General features: G+C 24.8%; 2 protein-coding genes across 2 annotated transcripts; both read right to left on the bottom strand. All coding sequences in view use genetic code 6, as the record gives it.

Annotated features, from left to right (window-relative positions):
• Positions 1-509: 509 nt before the first annotated feature.
• On the bottom strand, positions 510-26,290 carry TTHERM_000252299 (hypothetical protein; the record flags this gene model as incomplete). The annotated part of the gene is made up of 39 exons (XM_012798381.1): positions 510-673; positions 743-2,117; positions 2,443-2,841; positions 2,924-3,025; positions 3,080-3,542; positions 3,601-3,706; positions 3,765-3,990; positions 4,089-5,551; positions 5,622-6,317; positions 6,386-7,108; positions 7,168-7,360; positions 7,550-10,380; positions 10,480-11,197; positions 11,267-11,656; positions 11,741-11,883; positions 11,937-12,197; positions 12,254-12,588; positions 12,649-12,846; positions 12,901-13,002; positions 13,120-13,537; positions 13,587-13,891; positions 13,954-14,428; positions 14,540-15,049; positions 15,101-15,317; positions 15,455-16,274; positions 16,412-16,583; positions 16,651-16,853; positions 16,912-17,838; positions 18,432-18,766; positions 18,820-18,999; positions 19,098-19,633; positions 19,689-20,280; positions 20,339-20,704; positions 20,763-21,427; positions 21,487-21,864; positions 21,953-22,730; positions 22,786-24,193; positions 24,295-24,844; positions 25,501-26,290. The coding sequence occupies 39 exons, from the start codon at positions 26,288-26,290 to the stop codon at positions 510-512; spliced, it is 21,513 nt and encodes a 7,170-aa protein (XP_012653835.1).
• Positions 26,291-26,700: 410 nt separating this feature from the next.
• On the bottom strand, positions 26,701-27,066 carry TTHERM_00252290 (hypothetical protein; the record flags this gene model as incomplete). Its single annotated transcript, XM_001019080.2, has 1 exon — positions 26,701-27,066. The coding sequence occupies one exon, from the start codon at positions 27,064-27,066 to the stop codon at positions 26,701-26,703; it is 366 nt and encodes a 121-aa protein (XP_001019080.2).
• Positions 27,067-27,600: the final 534 nt, after the last annotated feature.

Genomic DNA, 27,600 nt, shown 5'->3' with positions numbered 1-27,600 from the left:
TAAATACTAAATTATATAATTTTTTATTCCAAATTATTGTTTTTGTTTAAAAACAAATAATTCATAATTTAATTTTAAATAAAACTTAAATTGTATAGGATAATCTAAAAAAAAGTTAAAAAAATACTAAACTACATAATAATCCATTAAGTATATATATATCTAAATATTTATAATATAAAAACAATTTATTATTATGCACTTAAAAGCTGTGTATTACAAAATTTTAAAGATAAATAATATAAAAAGAAAATTAAATTATTGCATTTTTACTAGCAGTAAATTATATTTAGGATACTATTTTAATATCTATGAGACAAATATTATATTTTTATAGAGCTTCAAATCTTTTTAAAATTAAATTTAAAAGTTATTGTCAAAATTTTTTTTATAATAAAGTGCAATTATAATTATTGTGCCTTTAAAAAGTAGTTAATTTTTGTTTATTTGATTTTATAAAAATACAATACTTATAATATCAAAACTGAGAACATAAAAATTTTAATTATTCAATAATTAAATTATCCTAATATTTTTTTAGTTGAATTAGTTTTTTATTTCACTTTTTTACAATATCCAAACTATTTTTCTGTTTAATATCTTTTTTCTATTATTTATGAAAGCTATATATTTATGTCTTTTAAATCTTCAATCATAAGACAACTATCTAAATCTATTTTTAATATGTTTAGTTAATATAGTTATTCTTAAAATAATATTAAATTAAAAGTAATTTAATTACTATAATTGAAAGGAGTGCTAAACTTAAACATTATCACATTATTATCTTGTAAAGGTAAAAATTTTAGTTATTCGGAGTAAGGCATTACATTAGTTGCAGTTATGTAAACTGTATAGTTGGTTCCATCATTTAGATTATCGAAATATAGATTTGCATTGTAATAATTGCTAGAGTTTGAGTATGACTTTGTGGACTAAAACTCTTTTACTGGGTTATTATGCTAATCAAATCCTAAAATTATTTATTAAGAAAGTAAAGTAATATTTTTATTTTTTTTGTCTTCTAGAACAACTGCATAAACTATTGAATCTTCCCATGATCTTACAGTAATATTTGCTGAATAAAAACTGACATTTTCTACTTTTGGTTTCAGATCAGTGATTTTAGTCATTCCATTCATATATTTTCTTGAAAAAGGTTCAACTCTATATGTTTCAAATCCCTACACATAATTTTTCATTAATTTGATGAAAGTTTCTTGATTATTATGAATCATATTTTTAATGTATTAATTGATGTCATAACCATTAGACTATGGAGCAATGGCTATCTCAAAAGTGAATAAATCATTCTTTATCCTCTCACCTTAATTATCAATTACCTGTTTTGATGTTAATAAGGCCATATCACTATGTTTAATTCTAAGGGCTTATGAGAGCTACTTAATTAATTCTCGAGAATTTGTATTTTAAGATAGAGTTAAATGGAAAATAGTTCCTGCTTTTAAATAAGAAGTAGTAAAATTAGCACTTTTTATTCTCGATATTCCCATTCCATTATTACAAACTGCATATAGCTCATAAGATGTAGAATAATTTAATTCTTTAATGTTTATTTCTGCTGTATAATCTTTAGCTTCTGGGAAATATTACTTAGTATGAACTTCACCCTTTGTGATAATTATTCCTTCTGAATAACTAAAAGAGAAAACTTCTAAAGCTGAGAGAGGAGGTTTAGAATTTTTATAAGTAATGAAGTATCTGACTGATCCAGGTTAGCTAGTTATTAAATATAAAACTACTTTATTTAATTATATAGATACAGTTTTTATGGACAATATTTAAGGCTTAAGCTCATCTTTTTATATTAAATGAGTGTCAATACTTCTTCCCAAATGATTTTTGTAGTAGCTTTCATGAGGAATACTATCCATAAATTCTAATTTTGCTATTTTGTTTTTTGAGTGTTAATCTATATGAGTAATAACCAAATGTTTAACAGGAGATCTTATTTAATGAACAATATTTTAATTTGATTATAGAGAGAAGTAGAATGGAATAGGCTAAGTAACTTTATCTGATAAGTATTTAATTGTAAAATTATAATTTCTTTATTCATGTGTTATCAAAATTTTAGAAGGTTAAACATCTATATTCTTTTTTTATAATTTAAATTTATTAATATAATTATTCAGTGAGATAAGTTAATTTATTAATTTTAACATTTAAAGTAAATTTTAATTATTGAGAAAAATGAAATAATTTATGAGAATTTATAGTTTGAAAATAAAAAAAACTTAATAATTATTAAAAATCATGTTAAAAAATATTTATATTTTCATGTAAAAAATTGATCTATTAAATAATTTTTTTGAATAATGATTTTTAAAAAAGTTTTACATCATTTAATTTGTAGTTTAACTTTGAAATAAGATTAGAATTTTTCAAATTAAAATTCTTTTTAAAATAATAAAAAATTACTTTAGAGTTTGTAATATCTATATTAAGATACATATTCTATGATGGAGGCTCTGGGACATTTACAAAAGCTGTAACTATTCCCCCAATAGAATTTGCTTTTAAATCTTCTATTAAAACATGGTTTATAGTATTCTAATTTTCTACTACAACAAATTTTAGTATTGGAGGCAACTAATATTAATCTCCCGATTTTATATAAGAATCTTCTCTTGTTTCTATTTTATCAAATTTAATAGATTAATTGCCTACTTTAGCACTTTATTTAACCAATATTATGAAGTTTATTTCTGATGGTAGATCAAAATCTTTAAATACCAAAATATTAGGTATTAAATCAAAGTATAGATTGTTATATTTAGGAATTAGTTTTAACACATTTGCAGGTCTCTCAATTTACATCTTTAAATAATTATAAATTTAATTCATAAAATTATTAAATAAAAGAGGATAATAAATAAAAAATAAAAAAAAATTTATTTACCTTAAACTAATAAGAAAGCCCTTTTACTAACATTGTAGGTCCATCTATTTTTATATATAGGAGGTCTTTAGAATACTATAAGCATGCCTACTAATTAGGTTTCTAAATTTATTTTAATTCATAAATCTGATAATAAATAAAAAAAATTTATTTTACTGATGTTGCTAGAATTTCATTTGTCGACAAATCAAGTATAGTTAGCTTAAAATTTGAATTTTTAAATTAATTTTCTTTGCAAGGATCTGTAATAGAGGGATTAATAATCGATTCTACATAAATATAGTGAAAAACGTTATCAACTTTGAATATCTCTGACCATAATAGTATTGTATTATTGTATAATTAACAGCTAGTTTTAATTTTCTAGCTAATTGAGCTATAACAAGAAATGTCTTAAGGTTAAAGAGAAATATCATATTAATCTGGTAAATCAATCATTATTCCAGTTAGAGTACTCTATTTTAGCTACTAAAGAGTGTAAATTTCAAAAATATATGGAGAAAAGACAGTTGTACTAGTTATTTTTGCTTCTATTTTCTTAATATCAAGCTATTTGGCTGTATCAATAATTTCATAGTATAAATTATCTTCAAAAACCCAAGATGCTATCCCATCGCTACTGTGAATAATTCTATTATAAATTTATGTTATTAAGTATTCAAAAAAATAAAGTTTACTTGTAAGTGTCTAAATAAAATTTTCCAGGATTATATACATTTTAAACCATTAAGTAGTCCCATTCAAAAGAGCTTTCGTTATAAAAGCTTCTAACATTTAAGAATGCTTATTAATTTAAAAACAAAAATAATTATTTAGAATTATTTTATGATATTTGGATTACTTATGGTATAATCATAATTTGTTGAACATGGCAATTAAATAAAATTTTAATAATCATTTAATTATTTAGCTTTTAATTTTAGAATATCATGTATTGAAAATCTATATGCTTCGTTATTTGAATTAAGTATAAAGCACTTCAGATTCTCTCCTAGGTTTTTTGAAAAATGATTAGGGAATATAATAGAGGTCTGTTCAATCTATATCTTGTTTCTTAAGCTTGGGGTCTTTTAAATTTAATAGGATAATGAAAAAATATTTAATATTTTAGATTTTAAAATATAATATTTTATATTTAATTAGAATCAAATTTATATTTTTTTACTTTAAAAATATAATAAGCAGGCTCAGCTGCATTTATTGGCACATTCTATAATTTAATTTAAGAATGATTGTCTTGGTTTTTAGTAAATATTATTTTTAGATTTTCAAAAATGCTAGCAAAATTTGTTCCTGTGTTTTATGTGTCTGCAAAATATTGATTTTACTACCTAAATTTAGCTGAGAAAATATATTTACTATTTTCTATGCTAGGATTATATAAATCTAAATTTATAGTAAATTATTAAGAATTTGTTATTTCTCTCAGTTAAGCAGACAGAATCAATTATCCTTTAATCTCCTAAAGAGTACATTATTTTGTATAAAGAGTGGATTATTCAAAACTTGAGCAATCATAAGTATCTTACTTATTATTCATGCTATATTCTGTTGGTAAATTTATTTCCACTATACTTTTATTCTTAATCTATACATTACAAGAAAATTTAAATGAGTAAAATGATTTTAATTTTGTATTTTTGATGAATGGGCTAACTTAAACGATACATTTCTTCAAAGCTGTAACATACAATATAGGAGGACTAGTAGTTTTTTGAGCAATGATTTGATTTAATATAGCATTGCTATTGAAATGAGATGAAAATACAAAGTTTTATTGCTTGCTAGCTTAATCATAACTCTTATTAGGATTAGTAATGCCATCTACTATTATTTTGTATATAGAATTTGGAAGCAATTAAGTATTAACCAAAGCAATACTAAGTCTGTTTGGACCAGCAAATTTACAAACTGACTTATTGAATTCATCAAAAACATCACCAAATAATTTGCATTTGATAGGTTCTGAGGATAATTTAGGATTATCATAAAGATCTAATGGGAAATCAATCGAAATAGCTCCATTAGCTGGTACTGTGTGCCCTAGTTAGAATTAGAAGGTATACTGAACATTAGTTTCACCGCCAGTTTAAGAAGAAACTTCAACATTAGCATTTTAAAATAGGGATGATGGAGTAAAATTAGCAGAAAATTAAGCGTTATATTAGCTATCTATTTTTCGGTCAATAAATGTAAATTATTTAATAGTAATTTATCCTCTTACTGCATAATTTGGGTTGGGAATTCCATTAATTTAGAAAACAACTTAACTATTAGCTGCTAAATTTGTTTTAGGCTATAGATATACCATGCTTGAAGCTGGGAAAACATAAATAGAGCTACATGTAGATACACAATTTATTGTAGAAGGATCATACATCAATGTGTTAATAAAATTATCAGGGAATTATATACCAAAGTAATCTGTGACTTTGAGAGCTCTTCTTCCTAAAGTAAATGTGAATTGATAGTTAGATGAAGAGTGTATTTAGCTGTTTCCTGTAACAACAACATCATCGTGTGTATTGGCTATTGGTGAATTTAAAGCACTTGTCTTATCAGGGATATATGCAACTAGGTCGTAAAAATATGCTTCAGAATTGAATTTAGGATTCGTTATCAACACACCTATAAATTTACAAATTAATTTATAAATTAAAAATTGATAAAATTTTTAATAAATTATAATAAATAATACCAATTTTGATTGTAGTTAAAAAGTTTGCCCCAATAGATTAAATGTTAGTAATCAATATCGATACTTAAGTATTAGGAGGTATTTATTCATAATTAGATATTGAAATTTAAGGCATTTTCTCAGGTCCTTTTCCATAAATTAAAATGCACTTAAGTATATTTCCTTAAATCAATTTTAATCCACTTTTTATAGCACAACCTACTTCTGAGCCATCTTTAATGTTCATACCTAAATCATATGTATAACCTTGATGAATATTATATCCATCACCTATCCACTCAAATATAAACTAAATACTAGAATATATTCCTTAAGATAGTTATCCCTAAATTATTCTTTAGTAACCATTTGGAATAGCATGCTTTCCAGTTCTAAATTAAAACTCATAAATTTATGGAGTTTTTTCATCTAAAGAATTCATTATTTTCAAATAGCTTACATCTAAATTTTCACCTCTTACATTAGTGAAGTTAGTGAATTAAGTCTCGATAAGCTTTGAATCACAATACATATCTAACTTTATAGGGTAAAACATACCAGGATATGAAGGAGCAACAAATATTTTATTGACATCTTTGTCACTAATTGTAACTATTTAAGCTAAGTCTCCTAATTTTTCTTTTAAAATTAATTTTACTTATGTTTAACCCTGTCTTCTTGAAACAGAGCATGAATCTACAGGGGCTTATATAATGCCTTTTTTTAAATAATAGAAATTTAAATTAATACTTACTCCTGTATTTTTTATATTATTTGTTTATTACCTTAAATTGTACACTAATCTAAAGTTAGAGTAGAAGGATATATGAACTCATCAGATACTGTAAATACTAGCTAATTGATGTCACAAGTTGAAGAGTTAGTATTTGGCTAAATCATCATCTAAAGGCTAACTAAATCATTGATGTGAGCTTAACATTAATAAAATGATTATGTGTAGAATCCTGCGTTATTTAAATTAGGCTAATTGTAATATGATATATCCCAAGGAATGTTTGATTAAGTTACATGAGACCATGATAAAATGTTTTTAGAATCTAAGGGATCGTCACAACGAACCACACATCCATAGAGTATAAAAGGATTAGCTGATCTAGGCAAAACTCCATCCATAAGAGGTATTTTGCCATCAATAATAAATTTAAAATAAATTCTTAAGTTATATTTGGTGAAAGTAAAATCCCACGGCGGGAAATGTGTTGTCCTAATAAGGAGTATATATTATTCATGAACTTCACAATCATATCTAAGAGGGTAGGGTAATCTTAAAGTTGTAGGTATTATAGTTAATGTAGCATTGCAATAATTTAAATCAAATTTAGAGATTTCCTTTGGCTTATCTAATCTAAAATAGTTGATTTCTTATTCTATATACATATTAAGTACGTCTAACTAAGCTACGTTCATAAAGTTTTCTTTGAGGAATAGTGTGTTAATATGGTATTTTTAGTCATAAGTTTGAGTGTTAATTATTGAACCTTAAGTATCTAAATAATATAAATTTTATTAATCTTTAAAAGTATTCTCTATATAATTAAAAAATTACTTATCAAAAAATAGTCATAATAGTTATGTGTAATTTTAAAAGTTTAAACTATATTTCCGTTATTATCAAATACCTAGAGAAGGAAATAATTATCTGGAGAAGGACTTCTTCTATGCCATCCATTTATCATATTATCCAACTTTATTGAAGTATCTAACCCTGCTTTGATTAAAGCACTTGGTTTAAATAAAACCTATTATTTCAAAAATAAAAATATTATTTATACAAACAGTAAGAAAGATTAAATATATTAATTAAGTTATTTTGATGTTATAAATTTTAAGGGGATGGATGACATTTGGTCTTTCAAATAATAAGGTGTTTTAATAAAATTTTTTTCAAATTTTAGAAATAAATTAAAATTTATAAATTTAGTAAATACCCAGTTATACTAAGGAAATTCTAAACACTCTCCAACTAATGATAAGCAGGTATTTTGATTTTTATGGTTAGAAGGGTATTAAATTAGTATGTATTAATTTGATTGTATATCAACTGATGATTTAATAGTGAATGTATGAGAAGCAGTAAGAGTTACAATATTTGAATTTGCAGAGAAAGCTCCATTTGAAGAATATTAGCTAAGAGGTATTGATTGTGTTACATAATATTAGTGCTCAGCGTGATAGAGAATACAATTAAAATGCGGGCTATCATCTCTACAATCTCTTCTAACGCTCAATTTAATACCTGCAACTTATCCAACAGTAATTGGATTTTCTGCATAAGCTATCCAAAAATCAACTAATTCTGTGCTTGGAATATCTTTTTAGATTAAAATTTTTATTAGAACAGGAGTTCCTCTTTTTGGTGCTAATAAATTTTAGTTTCCTTTAAAAATATAACACACAATTCTTTAGTTTGATATTTTATGAAATCCAAATCTCTCTTAGCAATCTATTTTATCTGAAATATCGCTAAAACCTAACCCAAGATCATTTTTAAATACTTTATTTAACCTATCAAATGTTTAAAATTCAATCCAAACTTAGTCACCCTGAACAGCTTTATCATAATTCATTGTAAAACTAAATCTAATTGCTGTCTTTTATCCTGCACCTGTATTTAAAACTTATACTCTAAATGTATCAGATACATCTTCTCTGGGTTTTACGTAATATTCATTATAAGTTCTTTCAAGCAGTTTGTTGTCTTAGTATGCATCCAGATAAAAATTATACAAACCTCTATCAGCATTTAAAAGACCTTCCTAATTAGCTATATCTGCTCTTTAAGATTCAATTGAAAAAATATACTCGGTTTAATTATTAATGGAATAGTGATTTAATAAAGGATCATCTACATTAATATCAAATACTAGTTTATCTCCTTCTAAGCTATGCTTGGAAGTAGTCCAATCTTTGTATTTATAAGGAGGTGATGGGTAAGTATCGTCTGTCATGATAGGTGAATCGTTTTTTTTATATCTACCTTTTAACTCTATTCTTGTTCCGATTGCATTTATCCAGCCAGATGGAAGATTAAATTTTAATTTGTAGTTTTAATTAATCAGTAAATTGTTTGATCTCAAAGTAAAAACAAAATTTAATTTTTACCACTCTTTTGCATAAATAGGATAACTAACTCTATCTAATATTTCAAACTAACTCATTCCTGGATTACTAGATAGAATTGTTACCTAAGGTACAGGTTTGGAAATTGCTATTATGCTTTAAGAATTTTATGTTCCATATATACTAACATTTGAAAGGTTGACCACAGATCCACTATTCACATTTTTAAGATATAAGTCTACATTTATATTTGTAGATGCAATAAAACTGTTAAACCCTTTTATTACATATTATTTAGAATTTAGCATTTGGCATTCAAGAGGCCCATATTTAACTTACTTAGGGTTTGTTGAGTCAACTTACTTGAATTCTGAGTAAGTATAACAGTAAGGTTCAAATCCATCTAGTTCATTAGATAGATTTATTTCAATATATCCTCCAATAGGAACTTAACTTGGTGTAGAAATAATTAATCTGTAAAGGCAAACACTATTTATTGTTTCAAATCCTATTTTTTAGACAAATGTTTTAGGAGTAAGATCTAATAATGGTTTGAGCTATTTCTGCTGGGGGTTATGATAATATTAAGTTAATGATTTATTAGTTATGTATATAAACCAAAACCCGTATTAAACTGAGTAAGTATTGGATTAAAAATTAGTTCCTAAACTCATGATAGACCATGCTGATTATTAAAAAGATTAAGGGGTTACCATAATCAAATATATTTTATCAAAGACTTCAACCTTACATCCAGAGATTTAAATTGCCATTAGTTGCTTCCTATCAATTGCAATATCATTATTATTATCCCATTTTAAAAGAATTCTTTAAGGTGGACCTATATCATAATTAAACTAAACACTTAAATCCATAGTATTTTATAGTACATAATCGTTGAAGGAATTTATTTTAAAGTTAGCATCTGTCATATCAGTATGTACTGTGTCAACATACGCATGATTAATGAACCAAAATTCATCTAAAATTTGTTTTCTCATATCTTTATTACTGATGAAAATTGTAGAAATTTTATAAGAAAGAGAAGAATGCTAATTTGCAGGGTTTCTAATCATAGGAATTTTGAAAATGTATTATTAATCAGCATTCAAATCCTATCCATTAACATGATTGATCATAATATTTGCATAGAAATTACTATGCTAACCAAAATTGATTAAAGAAAATCCACTTGAGAAAGGAGGTTCTATTAAATAAGAATGATCATTTCCATTAATAAATTCAGGTAATCCATCTCTTTTATATGAATTTATTATATCAAAATCTTCATAATTTAAACCAATTTTTTAGAAATATATACTATCTATTTCAATCAAGAAATATGACTCTGACATTCGATTAAGAGAGACTGAAGGGGTGAAAGTAATTTCAGCAACATCATAGTCTTCTGAAGTAGTAGTTAAATGATTAATTTTAGCTTTTTTGAATCTATTTGTTATCCTTGTAATAAAAGTATCATAAGATGGCGTTGTTGTTGCAAAAGGACTATAGCAATACCAAATGAACTCAGATCTTTATGGAGCTCCAGGAAGAATGAAAGAGGCACCTTAAATTCTCTTCTCTGATATGTGAACTACATAAGTTTGACCATTTACTAAAGTATCTCTAGGTGCTGTGAGAACATAATAGTATGGATTTGCGCTAGTTTCAACTTTACATTTAGAATATAAAGGTAATGCTTTTTTTTTAATTAAAAAATTTATTTTTTAGACTAACTATGAATTTTAAATTTGTTTGAAAGAAATTTAAAAAATAAATAAAAAAATCTTCATTTTACCTAATTTATCATATAAAGATATTTCAGGAATAAAATAGCACATTAACCATTAACTTGGATCACTTTAAATATAACCATTAGTTAGAGATGAAGGTAAATTAATTTGTAAATAATCTGCATTAGTCATAGGATCAACAAATATTGTAGTTTACTTATAATTGAGTGTAACATCTAAAATAAATCTAAATCTTAATCTCCATGTAGTATTAATAGCACTATTAGCAAATATTTTTCTTTAAGCTAATTCATGATAATCAGAAATATATTTTCCCTCAATAAATGTAAAATAATTAAAAGTATTATGAATTTTGCTAAATAATGTTGATGGGACAATAACTTATTTGAAAAACTCAACTTCTCCATTTTACGAATAAGTTAATATTTAATAAGCAATGCTATCTTAGTCTGTTTATATTTATAAAAACATTTAGTAAGGGATTGTATCTTCCCAATTTGCTATCCCAATTAAATTGACATAATATTTATTATTGTTGAAACCTATTTAGCAGTCTACATATCTATAAATAAATACATTTTATTTCTGACCCTCACTTTATATGTAGCATTTATGAATAAACTTAACTCCTTATGTAAAATCAAATACAACATTAGTTAATTGTCTTTTTACTCTTTCAGCTTTGCTCATTTAATGTGTTATTCTAAATCTCATAGTTATACTCTAATTAGCTGCATAGTTATATGTAGGAAGGACATCAGTCTAATATTTTTTTTTATTTTAGTAAAATGTTTTAAATAAATAAATGTATAAAATAAACTAAATATTTACAAGATGGGACTTGGTAAGATCTATATTGAATAAAGGAACGCTTTTAATAAATTAAGACCATTGAACATTCGAAGATAAGTCTATGATACCTATATCTGTCTATCTAAATCCATCACCATCAAAATTCCAATATTAACCCATGAATAATTGATAATCTATTTTTCCATTTAAATTCCAAGTGTCTCTTTAATAAGGATAAGGGTTAACTGCATTTTTAATAGATATTTTAATTGAATTAGTATTATTGTCTCTTTTTGGAGCAGATATATAAGCGGACCTTGTTTTTCTATTAAACCATAGTAACTAAAGCTAACCATAGTCATCGAAATAACTCATTGAATCAGGCGTATTATCTCCACCAATTAAACCATCAGTGAATATTAATCGCATCTTTTATTTAAAATATTTAGGTAAAATAAAACTTAAAATTCAATTAAAAAGTAAATAAAATTAATAAAAATATAAAAAATAAACCTTTTATCCAGCAGTATTTTGCAGCCCCCAAGTATCTAAATAACCTGTAGTAGGCTAAGGCCAAGAATTAATTATATTATCGCTATATTCAACATTTTTTGTTCCATAAACATAGCTATTAGGAGATTTTAATTATACGGGAGCTAATTTTTTTTATGAAAATATTAATATGTTAGTTTTTTGAATTTTAATTTACGAATGACAGTATTATTCCAAATTTAGGTGTTTATTCCATCTACTAAGATCATTTCTTTTAGAAGTAGATAATATCTGGAGTATTAAAGAGAGGCAGTAGTTGGCGTGTAAGCTCTATAAAGGTTGAATTCGATATCTATAGGAGTGTAACCATTAGTAGAGTCAGGTAGAAGCCAATCATCAAAGGCAAATGTCAATAAAGACTAAGGACTAAATTAATTAACTTCCTCAATTCTAACCATTAAACCTTAATAAGATTGAGCTAATTTCAAAAAAAATATATTTTTAAATTTATTTTTGTTAAAATTAATGGAATACTGTTAATATCAAAAACTCTGCATCGAGCTGAATTGATTCTATTAGGGTTTTGAGATTCTAAAACCAAAGAAATTTAACATGGGATTATTTTGCCATGAATAGCTCCTGGAATATTTGCTACTTTCAAAATAGGGAATTTTAACTCAAAATATATTCTTGGATAATCCACAGTGCTACCGCTTTTAACAAACATTCCAATAATAAATGAAGTAATTTAATTATGTATTTAGTTAGTGAAATAGAAATATTATAATCTTAGTTCATCTGTTTATTTATCTGTTGAGTAATCATTGTATTTTGTATTAGACTGATGATCATTGTTTTACATGGTTTTTCTAATTATATAAAAATAATATTTTTATTTTAAATGAAAATAACTTGTTTTTAATTAATACACATCTTAAGCAAAATCATAAACAAGCATATGTCCTGTTTTATAAGGATTATTCTATTTCCATAGACCAATATGTATATTTGTTGTTCTCGCAGATATAATGATTTCTAATCTTGAGCCTACTTTAAAGAACCTTAGAGTAGGTTAATCAATCCTAAATCCATTACCTAACCAAGATCTGCTTCTAATTTCTATTTCACTTAATATTATTAATTTTTAAATTAAAATTTAAATGAAAAATTTTATTATTTACTAATATCTTTGCAGGATAACAGGATCATACTCTCTAATTCTAACATCCATACAGGTATTACAATCAAATCCACTTTCTAAGCATTCTTCGTTTGTAATAATCCTAAAAAAATTATTTAAATATTAGAAAAAATAAAATGAGCTTTTATATTCTAATTTTATTGAAGAAATTTCTTATTTTGTTAATTTAAAATAAATTTAGCAAATAATTTTATTTTACTCTTTTCTTGAAAGCCATACTTTATGTGTCATATATTTAGTATAAAATCTTTATTCATATCTTTTATTTATAAAAATTTTGGGTTTGAAGCCATAAAAGCGAGACATTGTATTAGCAATTCTAGAATATCCTTTATCAATTTCTGAGAAATCAAATGTATTTTGAGTAAATTAATCTTAGAGTTAAACTTTATAGTCTCTATCAGATTTATAATTGTAATAAAATTTAGCTGTATATTACACAAACCTATTTGTATATCCTGAGGGGTTTTTCATTGAGAAATAAATATTCAAAAAATTATTTGTTTGTATTTCGGTGAATAGATTGTTAACAACTATTATCCAATAATCAGGATTTCTATTGTCTACATAACACCATAAGATATGTTAAAATTCTTTTTCAATTCTAGCAGAGCAAGCTTTAATTATTTAATTTTTTAATTTCTTTTACTCTTAAATAAAATTTACCTGATGTTATTCCAGTAACTTGAACTCTAAGCAAATATACTTCAACTCTTCCTCCATCTCTTATTTCTCTCCATAAAAATCCCCTTAAACCAATTTATATTGCTATTATTGATTAATCTGAAGATTTATTATATGAGTAGAAGAAGTGATCAACGATAAAAGATGAGGCTTTGATTGGTTAAAATTAGTTGTTTGGTATAGAAGAAGATTATTTTTACTATTTTAGATCTTAATTTTAGTAAACATACACATTATAGAAATAATCTGAATTTGTTTGAGATTTCCATTGTTCAAAATAAAGATTTCTATTTATTTATAAAAATGTTGTTAATTAAAATGAATTAGGTAAATAATATTTATATAATACTTTCCTGCTCCAATTACTGCATTTGTGGTTTATGAACTAATTCTTCTACATATAATTAATTTTGTATGTTAATTATAAACTTTAGTGTATTAAGGATCCCAAATACTTTAATCCTCACAAAATTCAGAAGTCATTAAAGGACCAATCTAAGCATGTCTTATGTAAACATATGGAGTGTTTAGATTTTTAATATTAGAAATCTATAAATCATAGTAACCTACAAATAATTCTGTAGTAGTTCTATCTTAGTAAAAAACAGAGGGATTAGAAACTAAATTCAAATCAGAAGTAGAGCTATTAGGAATAGGCGTAAAATTATACTCAGATTTTACCCTTGAATTATACTATTCCCCATTTTTTCCATACCATTCATAAATAGAAGGACGAATAATTTTGAATTTCAGTTTTCTAGGACTTGGTGCACCGTTTTGAGGTTATATCATAATTTCTGGGACAGAGCACCTGACAGTAGAACCTTTTAGTAAATAAAAAATAAATGTAATTTAAAATAAAATAAAAGGATTCATCATAAGTTTATTTTTGACTGAGTAAATAAATATAAATATATTTGTTTAAAAATAATTACCTTTAGGTGCTGAGAAATAAAAAAGAATAACTGGATCATAAATCCTTCCTGAGACAATTCTTCTATTTCTTTTTACACATATTTAAGGAGTTAAAAATTATGTATTGACACCACATAAACAATTAATTTCTTATAAATCATATTATGTTCCATAGATAGGATTGTCAAGCCAATCTGGTCCATTGAATTCCATAATTAAAATTCTATTCACATTAACATCTAAACCTATAGATTCATATATTTATGTTATAGTAAAATCTATTTCTGTGATTGAGTCATAAGACAAAGACAAAATATTGACTGATAACTAGCTTCCTACTTCAAACTAATTTATCCATTCATCATTTTAGCACATAAACTCCCAACCTTCATGAGCACACCATCCTGAGTATCTTTAAAAAGTTGTTTTTTCATATAATCTCATATGGACCCACCAATAATTTCTATCTAATGGTATTAAAACATCTTTAAATATAACTCTAAATTTAAGAACCTACCCAGTATTCCATTCTTACAATTAAAATAAAATATTAAATAAGGTAAAAATAAATAAAAACTTACCATTTTATAAACATTACTTATGTTAATCAAAGCATAAAGTCCAACTATGTGCACCTTTAGCTCTGAAATCTGCCCAATCAACACAAGTACTTATAACATCATTAACATACCACTAAATTGTAATAGTACTTCCCATAGCATAATCTTACAAACCTAAGAAAGCTAATTCGATACATTAACTATAGCTGCAATAATTAGTGTTTAAATTAAATGAAACCTATTTTGAATTTAAAAGTATAAATTGGTTTTTTAAAAAAATTTTTAAAAGATTTAAATTTCTTGAATATTTAAAAAAAAAATCTTTTACTAAAAAAAAGTAAATTACTACAAATTTTTAATAATTAAATGTTTTACGTTTGAATTAGCCTAAGCTTAAGTAATTAAAACTGTATCAGTACCATAATGATTGAAGTCAAGTACAACAAATTAATGATTAATATTCCAGCAAAAGTAAAAGTTATAAGGATTAACCCATTTTCTTGAGTTCATATGTCCATTTTTACCATCCCCATAAGCTTCATTATTTGCATAAATATTCATTATAAAAGGGGAATGATCTGGAATATCGTGTACTTTATACACATATTGCATGACATGATGCTTAAATAAGATTCTAACATACTCATTAGTTACTATAGTATCCCAATTAGTGATTTTAAATATAAATGCTAAAGGAGAAGGATTATTAGGATTAGGTAAAATTTAACACAATGGCTCTTCACCAAGCATTCTTCTATCTGACATTCTTAAACCTTCTACTACATAACATTCTGATGGAATTCCAAAATTAGGAATGTTCAAGAATGAATCATAATTAAAAGTTAATACAGAATCATAGTAAGGAGTTTTGAATGCATTGTTATGGACATCAAATAACCTAACGGCAAGAGTTACCCAAGTATCTTCATGAAATTTCAAAATTTTGAAGTCATAATCATTATTATATTAGCTAATATCAATAGTATGAATTTCAGCAATATATTCATTTGCGAAAATAGAAGGAGATGAGCAATCTACATTTAGCTATGATCCAACCCTATTCTCACATATCTTATTTGTATAAGTTTCAAACCTAGTTTAAAGTCTTAAACGGCTATTAAGTAAATCACCACATTAATAATAAGTTTTTATCGAATTATTGTAGTGCTTGCATTTTATATATCCAATTCCAATTCTAGTTTTTTAAAGGAATAAAATAAAAAAAAGAATTTTTTTCTGAGTTTGATAATGTTATTTTATCTAAAGAATTTTTTTATTTTATGCTTTTATATCAAAATATAAGTAAATTAAAAAAATAATTATATCAATTACTTATTCACTTTTCCATCACTAAAGTCATAATACAAATAAGCTTTTTTAGTATACTCATTCTAAGCAGGATTAGAATTCCATTCGTATTTCTCATAAATGAACATATCTTTTACATGATATTATGGATCAACTTAGCATACTTCAACATACGTTGAATCAAATTAACTTTTGCCTATATAAATATAAAAAGATATTAAATAAATTATGTCTTTTATCAATCCAATTTTAAAAAAATTTACTTTAAAGTGTTATTTCTACAATTACAGTGCTTTAGGTACCAACTTAACATGCATTAAAAAAATGCAAAATATTTTAATCCATAAAAGCAGGTTTCTCTGGAACCATGTAATCTATACCTTAATAGTTACAGTCATTTTATGTGTTGTCACAATCAGTGCAAGAATTAGGTACCTTACATAGGGTGTCAATTGTTGAAAACCATCTTATTATTTATTTTTATTATATTTTATTATTTTATAAGGAAAATTTAGTAATATTACGCATCAAAAAGCAAAGAACCCATAAAATAATTTCCGTATGGTTGATTAAAAGTAGCTTACCCACCCCATGCTTCAACAGTTAATTTCAGTTAAATATCGGATTAATCAAAGAGTAAACCAAAAACTTCATTTACACCAACTTAATAGTTAAAATCAAATATATGAATACGATGAGATATACCAAATCCTGTTTTATCACCTTTTTCGTAAATACATCTAATGTTATTTTTCTACCCTCCAGATAATCCTCTTGAACAAGGATACTAAGCACCACTTTCAAGCCCCATAAAAAAATTTTAAGAATAAACATCTCTGTTTTCATAATCCCTAGGTTTGAAATTAAAAGTAATTCCTAAAATATCAGGCCTTGCAAATCTAAACCAAAACCAATGTGCAGTAATATGATTAGGTATTTGAGTAGAACTATCTTATATATTACCATCTTCAATTCCTCTATGGGGACATTTAATACCTCCGTCAGTGTTATACATAATAGGAAAAGGTTCTGTATATCCATAATAAGTTTAACCTCTATATTATGAAATTTCATACAACCACTTGTATTGGTATTAATTACCTACATAGCTAAATCCTTCTTTAGTTATATCATTGGTATCATGAGCTGTAATGAAGATAAACATTATATTATTTGCATCAATTTAAGTTTAGAAATAGAGCCTAATTTTCTTGTTTAAATCGTCGTTCTGGCATTTGACTCGATCATTATTTACCCAACATATTAATTTATCTTAAACATAATCTTTTATCTCTATTGGAGTTGGAATTATAACATCATTTCCATAATAAAAATCAAATATATGAAAGTTTTATGATCCTTTTAAATTATTTAAAGTTGTAGGCAAATAAATATCCATTTTTATAGGAGCTCTTTGTGTCTTAAAACAAGGAACAAACTCATCTAAATACCTAATAATTTAGAAATATAAAATTTATAAAGTATCTTCAAAATAAACTATCCCCTTCAAAAAAAAGGAAGTTGTGAGTTGGAGTGTTAAATTAAATTAATAAATCCTTAATTATCAGTGTATTTTTTTAAATAATAAGAATGAACTGATAACTTAATATTATTAATTAATTAATTTTTTCTTAGAAAATACTTATATTTTAATTAATGATGATAAAAATCTGAATGCAAGTTAAATATTTATTATTACATTATTTACTTTGCTTTATTTAAAAATTCCACCCATATTGTGATTTTTTATGATTTAAATTTACTTTCTAAAATGATATAAAAAAATTTAGAATATTAACTAAAAAATAAACCAACATTACAATCTTTATGAGTTTAAGTTTGTTTAGATTCATATTAAGGTATATATTTATAAATTTTTTATAAGTAGCTTCATTTTATCTTAATAAAATGTTTTTAATTTGAGATTTTTTTTTTTTTTTGATAAAATCAATAAATTAAGTTACCTCAATTAATAGATCAATTTTTATTGAAAAAAAGTTTTATCGAAAATGTTGCTTATGAATATTTAAATAATGTTTTTTACCTGTGGTATTCATAGTCAAATTCTATATTTTATTCACTTTACCATGAAATGTTCCAAGTCTAATTTGGAGATTCTGCAAAACTTTCTCCTGATCTCATAGTTGCACTGCTTGTGAAGCATGTATACTATTCTGTTGATGGATCAAGAGTGATAGGAGGATTACTACGCCAAGGACTTGGCTACATTGAAGGATGTCTAGACCATTGATAGAATGACACAATAAATGAATTAAAACTAGGATTTAATACTGAATTTGATGGAATATAAAATGTTTCCATATGAGATTCTATGAAAAGTTTTTATCTTGAATTTTAGTCTCCATTGACATAATTATCCTTAAATTTAGATAAATGTTTAAAATAAAAATAATAGATAATTTTTATGTTACTCTGTGAGCTATATCAATCCATGCTTGGATTTAGCCTGAGTTACTTACAAACCAACATTAGGTGATTTAGATTTCAGAGCCAGGACTTTCTAAGCACATTTCGCCTACCAATACCCATCCAATATTAGCAGGAAAAGATATGATTACTCTATCTGTATAAAACCAATAAGGGGAAGTTACCTTTTTTTTAAAAAAATTCATTAATTATCTATTTTTAAGTTTATAAAAGTTTACTAAAAATTATAGTTAATATAATTTCAATAATATAAATTAATTACTTCCATAATAAAATCCAATTTCTCATTTGCATAATTATAATCGTTATCTTTAAATTTGAGATCGAAATAAACAGTATCTAGTCTATTTGGTTGTAAGTCAGGGTATAAATCTTAGTATATAACTTTTTCACTCCAAAGTTCTCTAATATAGCAAGCATACCCAATAATTTATCTTTTAATATCGTTTTATTCTCTATAGAAACTTGTTAACCATTTATTATCTGTCGTTTATATTTATAGAGAAGCTACTAAATCGTTAGTTGGATGAGGCCAGGCTATAAAAGCTCTAAGATTTGGCAAGACTGCGCATTCAATAGGAAGACTTCCTGTAATCACATAAGCACAATTTTTTTTATGAAGATAATCATCATCTCTTAGTTCAAAATTGAATCTTAAAATATAAGCGTCCTCATTTTTGCTTACAAGATTCTGGCTATTCCTTACTCTAAATTTAAAATCAGTTAGAATATTGCAAACTGTTTTTGTTAAAGGACCAACATTAAAATCACCATTAACTCCAGTAATTGTGGAAGGATCTATTTTATTTAATTTATTAAATAAACTCATTAAAATAATTCTTTAAAAATTTACTCCAAAAGTGAATATAAAAGGCATTTTCCACTAAATCATAGAGAATTTTCTCATAAGCATTTTAATAATTTCTTTGAATATATATTTATACAGGGATCGAATAATGATTGGAAGAAACATCAGGGTTTTAAATATTAAATGCAACTTTCATTATATCATTTGGATTAATATCTCTTAACTTACCTGAAGATTTAAAGTTACTACACAAAAATTTTAATGGATAACCTTTAATTTAGAGTCCTCTTGAAATTCTACATTCCATAGTTGGGTCTGGATATGTTAGAGACATATCAATTATATCATTTAAAATAATATCTTAATTTTACAAATTCAAACCTCCATCATCTGCAAATAAATTTTATTACATATCAATAGAGGTTGTTGGGATTTCTATTATTAAGGTATCATCATTTCTAATAGTTTATCCTGGTTAAAATTCTAAAATAAATAAATTCATCTCATTCTTCAAAGTTATATAGCTAGTAAACTTTAAATATGCAAATGATTATCCATAAACCTGGTAATATAAATGTTAGTGAAGAGTGTAATCGTTGTCACTTTGTGGCTCTTAAACTGACATAGATACATCAATCTTTTCAAATTTATTAAAATTTATTTATTTTTTATTTAAAACAATAAATATGATTTACTTTGTAAGGTAAACCAGAATTTGGAAAAGTTAGGCCTTCATCTTATCCATTTCCATCTATTGTAGTTAAAGTAAAAAGATAGTCTATGTTTGACAATAAATCGCTATTAGGAATCATCTAAAAAAGATAGTATATTTAATTAAACCCTTGGTCTTTTAATGTAATTGACTCCACCTTACAGCCATAGTTCTCTTAAGTAGTTACAACTTAAATACTGCAAACATACTAACTTGTAGAGTAATATTAAAAAGAATATCCAATATTATCATTAAATGACAATTAAGAGTATTGATAAAACATCATTCTAATTCTTCCTTTATTCGCAAATATATTGTTATCAATTTTAAATTTAAAAGTCAAAGGTGTCTAAATTAAATATTTTTATTTTTAAAATAATTATTTATAAAATATTAATAGATTTTACCCTATAGGCATTTCTTAAAATTTTAGTCTCAATATGTAATAGATCTATATCTTCAATTTGCTTCGTTTAAAAGTTATCAATAGTAAATCCACTATTTGGAAGTGCTAGACTCTTATCTATTATCCTACCTTTGTTAAAAATATTATCATATTCATGACTTCCATAAGTTATAACATCTAAATCTCCTATATATCCTGCATTACCATCGTTTGGCAGATCAATAATTCCTTGAATTTTAATGTTGGTTAGAGGATTTATATCACCAAATCCATAGATTACCCATGAATTTTTCTCTTGAACAAGACAACCGACATTACCATAAGGACCAGATTTTGAATATAGACCTGATCCAACAGTAATAGAACTTCTGCAATGAGAATAAATAGAAGGTATTCTTGATGGGAATATAATTTAAATTGCACCTTAGTTGGGAATAAAATTAGAATTAGTAAAATTAAAGTTGACTTCAACTCTTTTTCTTCCTTTGACTAGCATTTATGGGGAATCTATTTAAGTTAATCCATAGTTTTTAATAGTTCCAATTAGCTATAGCCATTATTGAGGAGTAATTTAATGGGTAACATATCCTCTGAATAATCTACCCTACCATACATAAGATTTATATGTTGTAGCTATCTATGGTACACTTTGAGGCAAAATTTGTACTAAATAATTTAATTATTTTTGTTAATTTTAAAGTAAAAATAAGATTAATTTTAATTACTCAATACATCATTGCTTGCATACATATTATTTACAGCTAAGTCTGTACTTATAGACATAACTACCCAATTTATTTATGGAAAAGTTAAACACCAGTCATAAAATGTTAGGCAAGTAGCCATCTTCCAATCAGGTTTTAGAGTATCTGGGAAATTATTTGGTAATTCTACAATATAAAGATCTCCTGGAGCGAATGGAGTAATATCATACCAAACTTAGTTGACCATAGATTTTAATTTACTATTTACTTAAGATCCAGTTTCCCAAACTTAATTATTAGCTTAAGAGCTAAAAGGATGATAAGCATCATGAAGAGATGGATCATCTCTTATATCCATAAATACATTATAAGTGTCATAATGTATATATTTTAAATCCCCTAAATATAACATTTTATTAATATTATTATATTTTTAATATAACTTATTTTTTTTTAAGTTTTAAAAACAAAATGAACAATATTTTACCTGTTTAAGGGTTTTATTCAAAAATATTTACAGATATATTTGCATCCATAACTTAAAGCGTAGGTTAGTTTGGATAATTAAAGTTAGGTGGATTGAAAACTTTAGCTATCCACATCTGAATCTCAGTTCCAGCTGGAAGTGAAGGAAAATTTATTATTTCTACTACTGCAGGATTGCCTCTTCTTTGACTTTTAATAAGGCGACATCTATTGTCGTTAAAATCTCCAATATCTCCAATTTTAACTCCTAACTTTATAAACCTGCAACCAACATCATCCCCACTTTAATTATAACCCCCTAAATCTAAATCGAATTAAGGGTTACCCATAGGATCTAAAGTAGGAAATTCTATATGAATTCTACCTCCTAAGCTATGCTTTTAAACATTTAACGTAGTTTTAAAGTTAACATAGAACATATTTGCTCTCTTTTAATTTCTGATAACACTTTCTATGTATAAAAATTATAGTTTAGGTGCCTTTATAAATAACCATTTAGTTGCTTAATTTATTAAACCATTTACATCTTAGAGCTCTAAATGGATAGGATAAAAACCTTCCGTTTGTGGATGAACTAAACCATCTTAAGGAGATATATACTCTGTAGATATAGATAATCTATAAGATGGAGAAGCTTTTAAAGTATTTGATGAAATATCTATTGTTATATATAGAGGATTTATGGTGTAAATACAATTAAATCTGACTTCATTTAATAAACAAATGAGCGAGTCTTTTCCATAATTTCTTGGAGTCTTAAAATTTATGTCGAATTTTACCTTATTTTTTGATAAAATTTATAACTTATCCAAATGAAAAAAAAATTTTGATTACCTTAATAATTTTAAGAATATTTATTAAATTTGGAGTAAAATCAATTATCACAGGTCCAATATAACCTTTTTCTCTTTTCTCTGATCTTACTGCTTCATCTAAAATTTTGAATTTTACTTGTGAATCAACATAATTTGTTTATATGTTTGGTGTATTAGATTGAATTGTGTAGCTGTAATCAATTAGTTTTTCATTTTAAGGTTCATAAAATGTTTCAATATCTACAATAGGGTTTATGACTGCAGAGCTATCAGTAAGAAGCCTGAAGTGAATTTCAATAAGTGTATTTTTTTAGACTAATTCAAAATGAGTGATTTCAATTACTGTTGCGCTCTCTGTTATGCAGGAAATAGGATTTTCATCATATGGAATTAATCCACTTATGATTTTACAAAAATTAATATGGCGATTATTTTATACTTAGGTTTTTATATTTCTAAAGGTTAAACGTATTAGAGAATTCCTAGGCATCTAAGTTATTACCTCAAATTTGATAAAGAATTCATTCTCCTCATTTTTTCTTATTAAATCATTAATAGAATTCATGACATGGCCTGGATTACAAATATCAAATATTTTATTCTTAATTTCTCCAGGGCCTATTTTTACATTAAAAGTATGCTTATTAACGATTGCACCATTTTTCATAGCTCTAACCTTAAAAATAAATTAGTCAGCATAATTTGGATTTTAAAATACTCCTTAAATATTTGTTATTATTTGCTAGCTAAGAGGAGTATTAGGATAAATGACAATCCAATGGATTGGTTTTTTAAATTTAATGCACTAGTTACCATCACAGTTAGCAGGATTAATTATTCCTCTACCTATATCATAATAACCCACTTAATCTATTTCATATATTAAATATTACGGGTTATAAACAGCTGCACTCCATGAAAATCTAAGATCTGTTTGCTGATTAACTAAAGGAGGCGTTTGTGTAACAGCTATGTTAGGATTAAATGAATAGTCAACATATGACTGTTCTAATATTTACACCGATATTTATTTATAATATAATTCAACTACTGGATTAATCATTCCAGGTGTTTCCTCCATTAATGAAAATCTTATTGTTCCTTTTGAACCAGCAGGTACATTTCCTATTTTAATTTGAGGAATTTCTAAAATTACCCAACTACCTTATTTAACTTACAGTGTTTCAAAGCCATATGCTTAAACAAAAGGATCTCTAGAACTCTATTAATATAAATCACATTTTGAATAAGGATTTGCAACCATGCTACTTCCATATAAAAAGCAAGGAAAGTCTTCAATAATTCCATAGTTATTTTAATAAGGTTATCCTATTTACCATACATTAATAGGATCTTTTACAAATGTAACTCTTAGTAAATAATTTCTATCTCCTTATAAAAATGTTATTTGCTATTTCATTTCAAATCTATTAAAATAAATAAGATTTAATTATTTATATCAAAATTATTTTAATTTTAAAATATGAAAAAATAAGTTCTAAATTATGTTTTTAAAAAAATAATTTACCGCATATGTGTATATTCATTTTTTTCTCTGATAAGTATGTTGTAATTGAAATCTAAATCAGGTATTTCAAATGCATCAGGAACCCACTCTTAATAATATATTTCTGTTGGTTCAGAGATTGGCAAATCATTATCATAGAAGTGATAATGAAATAAATATCTTTTTACTAGATGATCTAACAAAATACCATCGCTATAGCCTGGCTTTGATCCTTCTGTTGTCACTGTAATTGGAGTTTCACTCTCTTAATAATCAAAGTTCTCTGGAGTGTAAATAGTTATTTTTGTGCGGTCAGCGTAAGTGTGATCATCAAAATCACAATTAGAAGCTAAAATATTACCAAAGAAGTAACATTTAACTATTCCATAATTTGTAGAGGGTTTTAGTATTTTTGGAAAAATATCAATGACAACCTTTCCAGTAGATTTATAATTTGTTGCTGGAAGATTTTTCTTTAAGAAGAATGTTGATTCTAATGGGCCTGCTTTATCAGCTTATAATTTAAATGACTTTCTTACAGCGTTAGCTGTAAATCTTTTTAGACTTCCAACTGTAAATATTAAGTTAAGTAAATATTCTATCAATCATGTATCATTAAAAAAGTAAGAATATATTAATTAAATTAAATACTTAATAATCTTACATTTAATAGTAATATTAATTAATTAGAACATTTTGAAGAGTGGGGAATTTATAAAAGATAGGTAAAAATTGATCAAATAAATAATTTGGTTGTTATTAAGATTAATATATGGCCAATTTTAGTACTATCTTAAAAACCATAAAATTATATCGAACTATTAGTTTTTATATTGCGATTTTCTTAAAAATTAAAAGTTAATAAATAGAGACAAAAAGTAATTAAGAAAGAAATCTTTTATAAAAATAGAACAGTATTTGTAATTCCTATTATTAACTTATGTATTTTTTGATCATTTATTTTTATAACTTTTTAAATGTTTTAAAAAATAAGGTTTTTAAAAGGCTTTAAGAGTACTTTTTTAAATTCCCAGTTTTATGATAATTTTTAAAAATTTTATTTCATAAAATTATATTACTACTAGTTTGTTGTATAAGTATTTATTCATGAAAATTGTATTATATTTGAATGCAAAATTTGATTTAAGTATATTTTTAACTTTAAATAAATTTTCTATTACTTAAAAGAAAAAGTAAAAATTAATCTGAAATTAATAAAATATTTACAAGTGGAATTTGTGATTGCTGTTACTGTGGATTATTCAACTGTTTGCTACTTAGAGTTTAATGCCTATATTTTAATTGGATAAGTACCTTCACTTAAAGGAGATTAAACAAGAATCTTCACTACTATTTATTGTGTAAAATCAATTTCTTTAAAATTTTGAATATAGTAACTGTTATATTTAGAATTCAAAAAGCACCTTGTAATATCTCCAATATAATTTTAGAAACCTTAGATAACAGTACAATTAAGAGCCCATAAACTCCATTAAACTCCAAAAGATATTGAAAGAATACCTCCTTCTCCTAGTTTGTTTTCTAGATTAATCTAGAAAGTGAGAGTACTATTAGAATACTTGAAATTATTTTCTTGATTTACCTTCGCTTTCATATTTACTACTTACAGCTAAATATTTAATTAAGGATCAAAGAGTTTTTTTTCAAAAACTAAACTATTTGATTGTTATATTAGCTCAATTTAGAAATTCTTTAAATCCACTTTACCCTAAGGATTTATCATATTTATGATTCTTACTTACTAATTACCTTAAAGCTATTTTGCAATATTCCAACACTCAATCATTCTTTAGTTGTACAGGATTACTGTTTTAATCCTTTCTTAGCTACCTTCAATATCACAAAAAGCAGATTTAGTTATAAACCCTTCAGGAAATGTTACTCTGATACTAAATAAATTAATTTCATAAATTCCTTGTAATTTAAAATCAAATCGCCAAGAACTTCCTTCATTCACTTAAAGAGAGCTTTTATATTAAACATCTGCGTATGGCATTATAGCTTTATTAAGAAAAGAAAATTATTAATTAAAGTAAGGATTCATTTCAAAATTTTAATTAAGTAATATTTAATCTCAGATTACTAAAAATAGATAGATAGAATATAATTTTAAAAATTAAATGAAGAGAAAAGGTTCTAATTAATCCAATTTTAATTTACTAATATTTTTCAAATTAATGATTTTTAAATAAATTCAGTCTTATTAATTATAATTATGTTTAATGCAACTCAAAAATAAAAGCTCTAAGATTTGATTTACAAATTTTAAGTATTTATAATATTTTGTACTTAAAACTATTTTTAAACCTTTTGCACTATTAATATGATTTTCTATCTTTTGAAGTTAAGATTTTTAAGAAATAATATATTCAATTTAAATAAAAAAGATAAAATCATTTTATAATTTCAATTTTTATACATTTGAATATGTGTATTAATACTATTTAGCTATGTTTAAAATTTGTATATATCTTTACCTGGTTTTCTTCCAAAATAAACTTTTCCAAACTAATCATTACATTCTGTTGCATAGTCATTGTATAAGATACATAACCTGAAAAACGATGTGCCAGATATGTTATTTGGATTTTAGATAGGACCTATTGCTACGCTTGATTCTCCTTTAACTATATTTCTTACTTTAATATAAACTTCGCATTTACTGTTATATTCGCAAGGTGTGCTTAAATGTTCTGTAGTTCCTATTTTGTAAAAGCATTCAATATCTTAAGGAAAATAATTTAATTCTATTTATTATGGGAACGAAACCATGATATTAGAATTGCCGTCAAGAATACTTTAGTTATAGATAAATTTGAGCTCATAAAAGGTAGTCTATCCATATTCAGTGTTAATATTTTTTATGAATATAGGCTCTATAAAAAAGTTCTACTATGCTAAAGTACAAGAGACTTTTTTAATTATTTAAATTAGTACAAATAAAACTAATATAAAATATTTCATCGTAAATTAACAGTATTAGCCTTGATAGTGAAGTATACTTATTTTATTCTTTCTTATATTAGAAATATAAATAAAAATAAAAGGTGGTAGCGATAGTCTTATTATTATATTTTATCTGTCTTTGTTATCCCTTCTCTTTAATTTAAGTATTTTCTATAGTTTTTGTTAATTAAATTATTTGTTTTATGCACTTTTTTAAAAGTTGCATAATGTTTTTAACCAAGAAATCTTACTATTTATGTATAAATTTTATTAGTTAATAAATTTAAAATAAAATTAAATAATATAATGTTATCTGATAAAATCTAAAAACTCTTTTACAATAGTTTATGTAATACATAC

The sequence above is a fragment of the Tetrahymena thermophila genome (genome assembly GCF_000189635.1).
Source record: "Tetrahymena thermophila SB210 genomic scaffold scf_8254590, whole genome shotgun sequence".
Classification (NCBI taxonomy): domain Eukaryota; phylum Ciliophora; class Oligohymenophorea; order Hymenostomatida; family Tetrahymenidae; genus Tetrahymena; species Tetrahymena thermophila.
The sequence above is the reverse complement of the archived record's forward strand: the minus strand, read 5'-3'. Positions and strand labels throughout refer to the sequence as shown.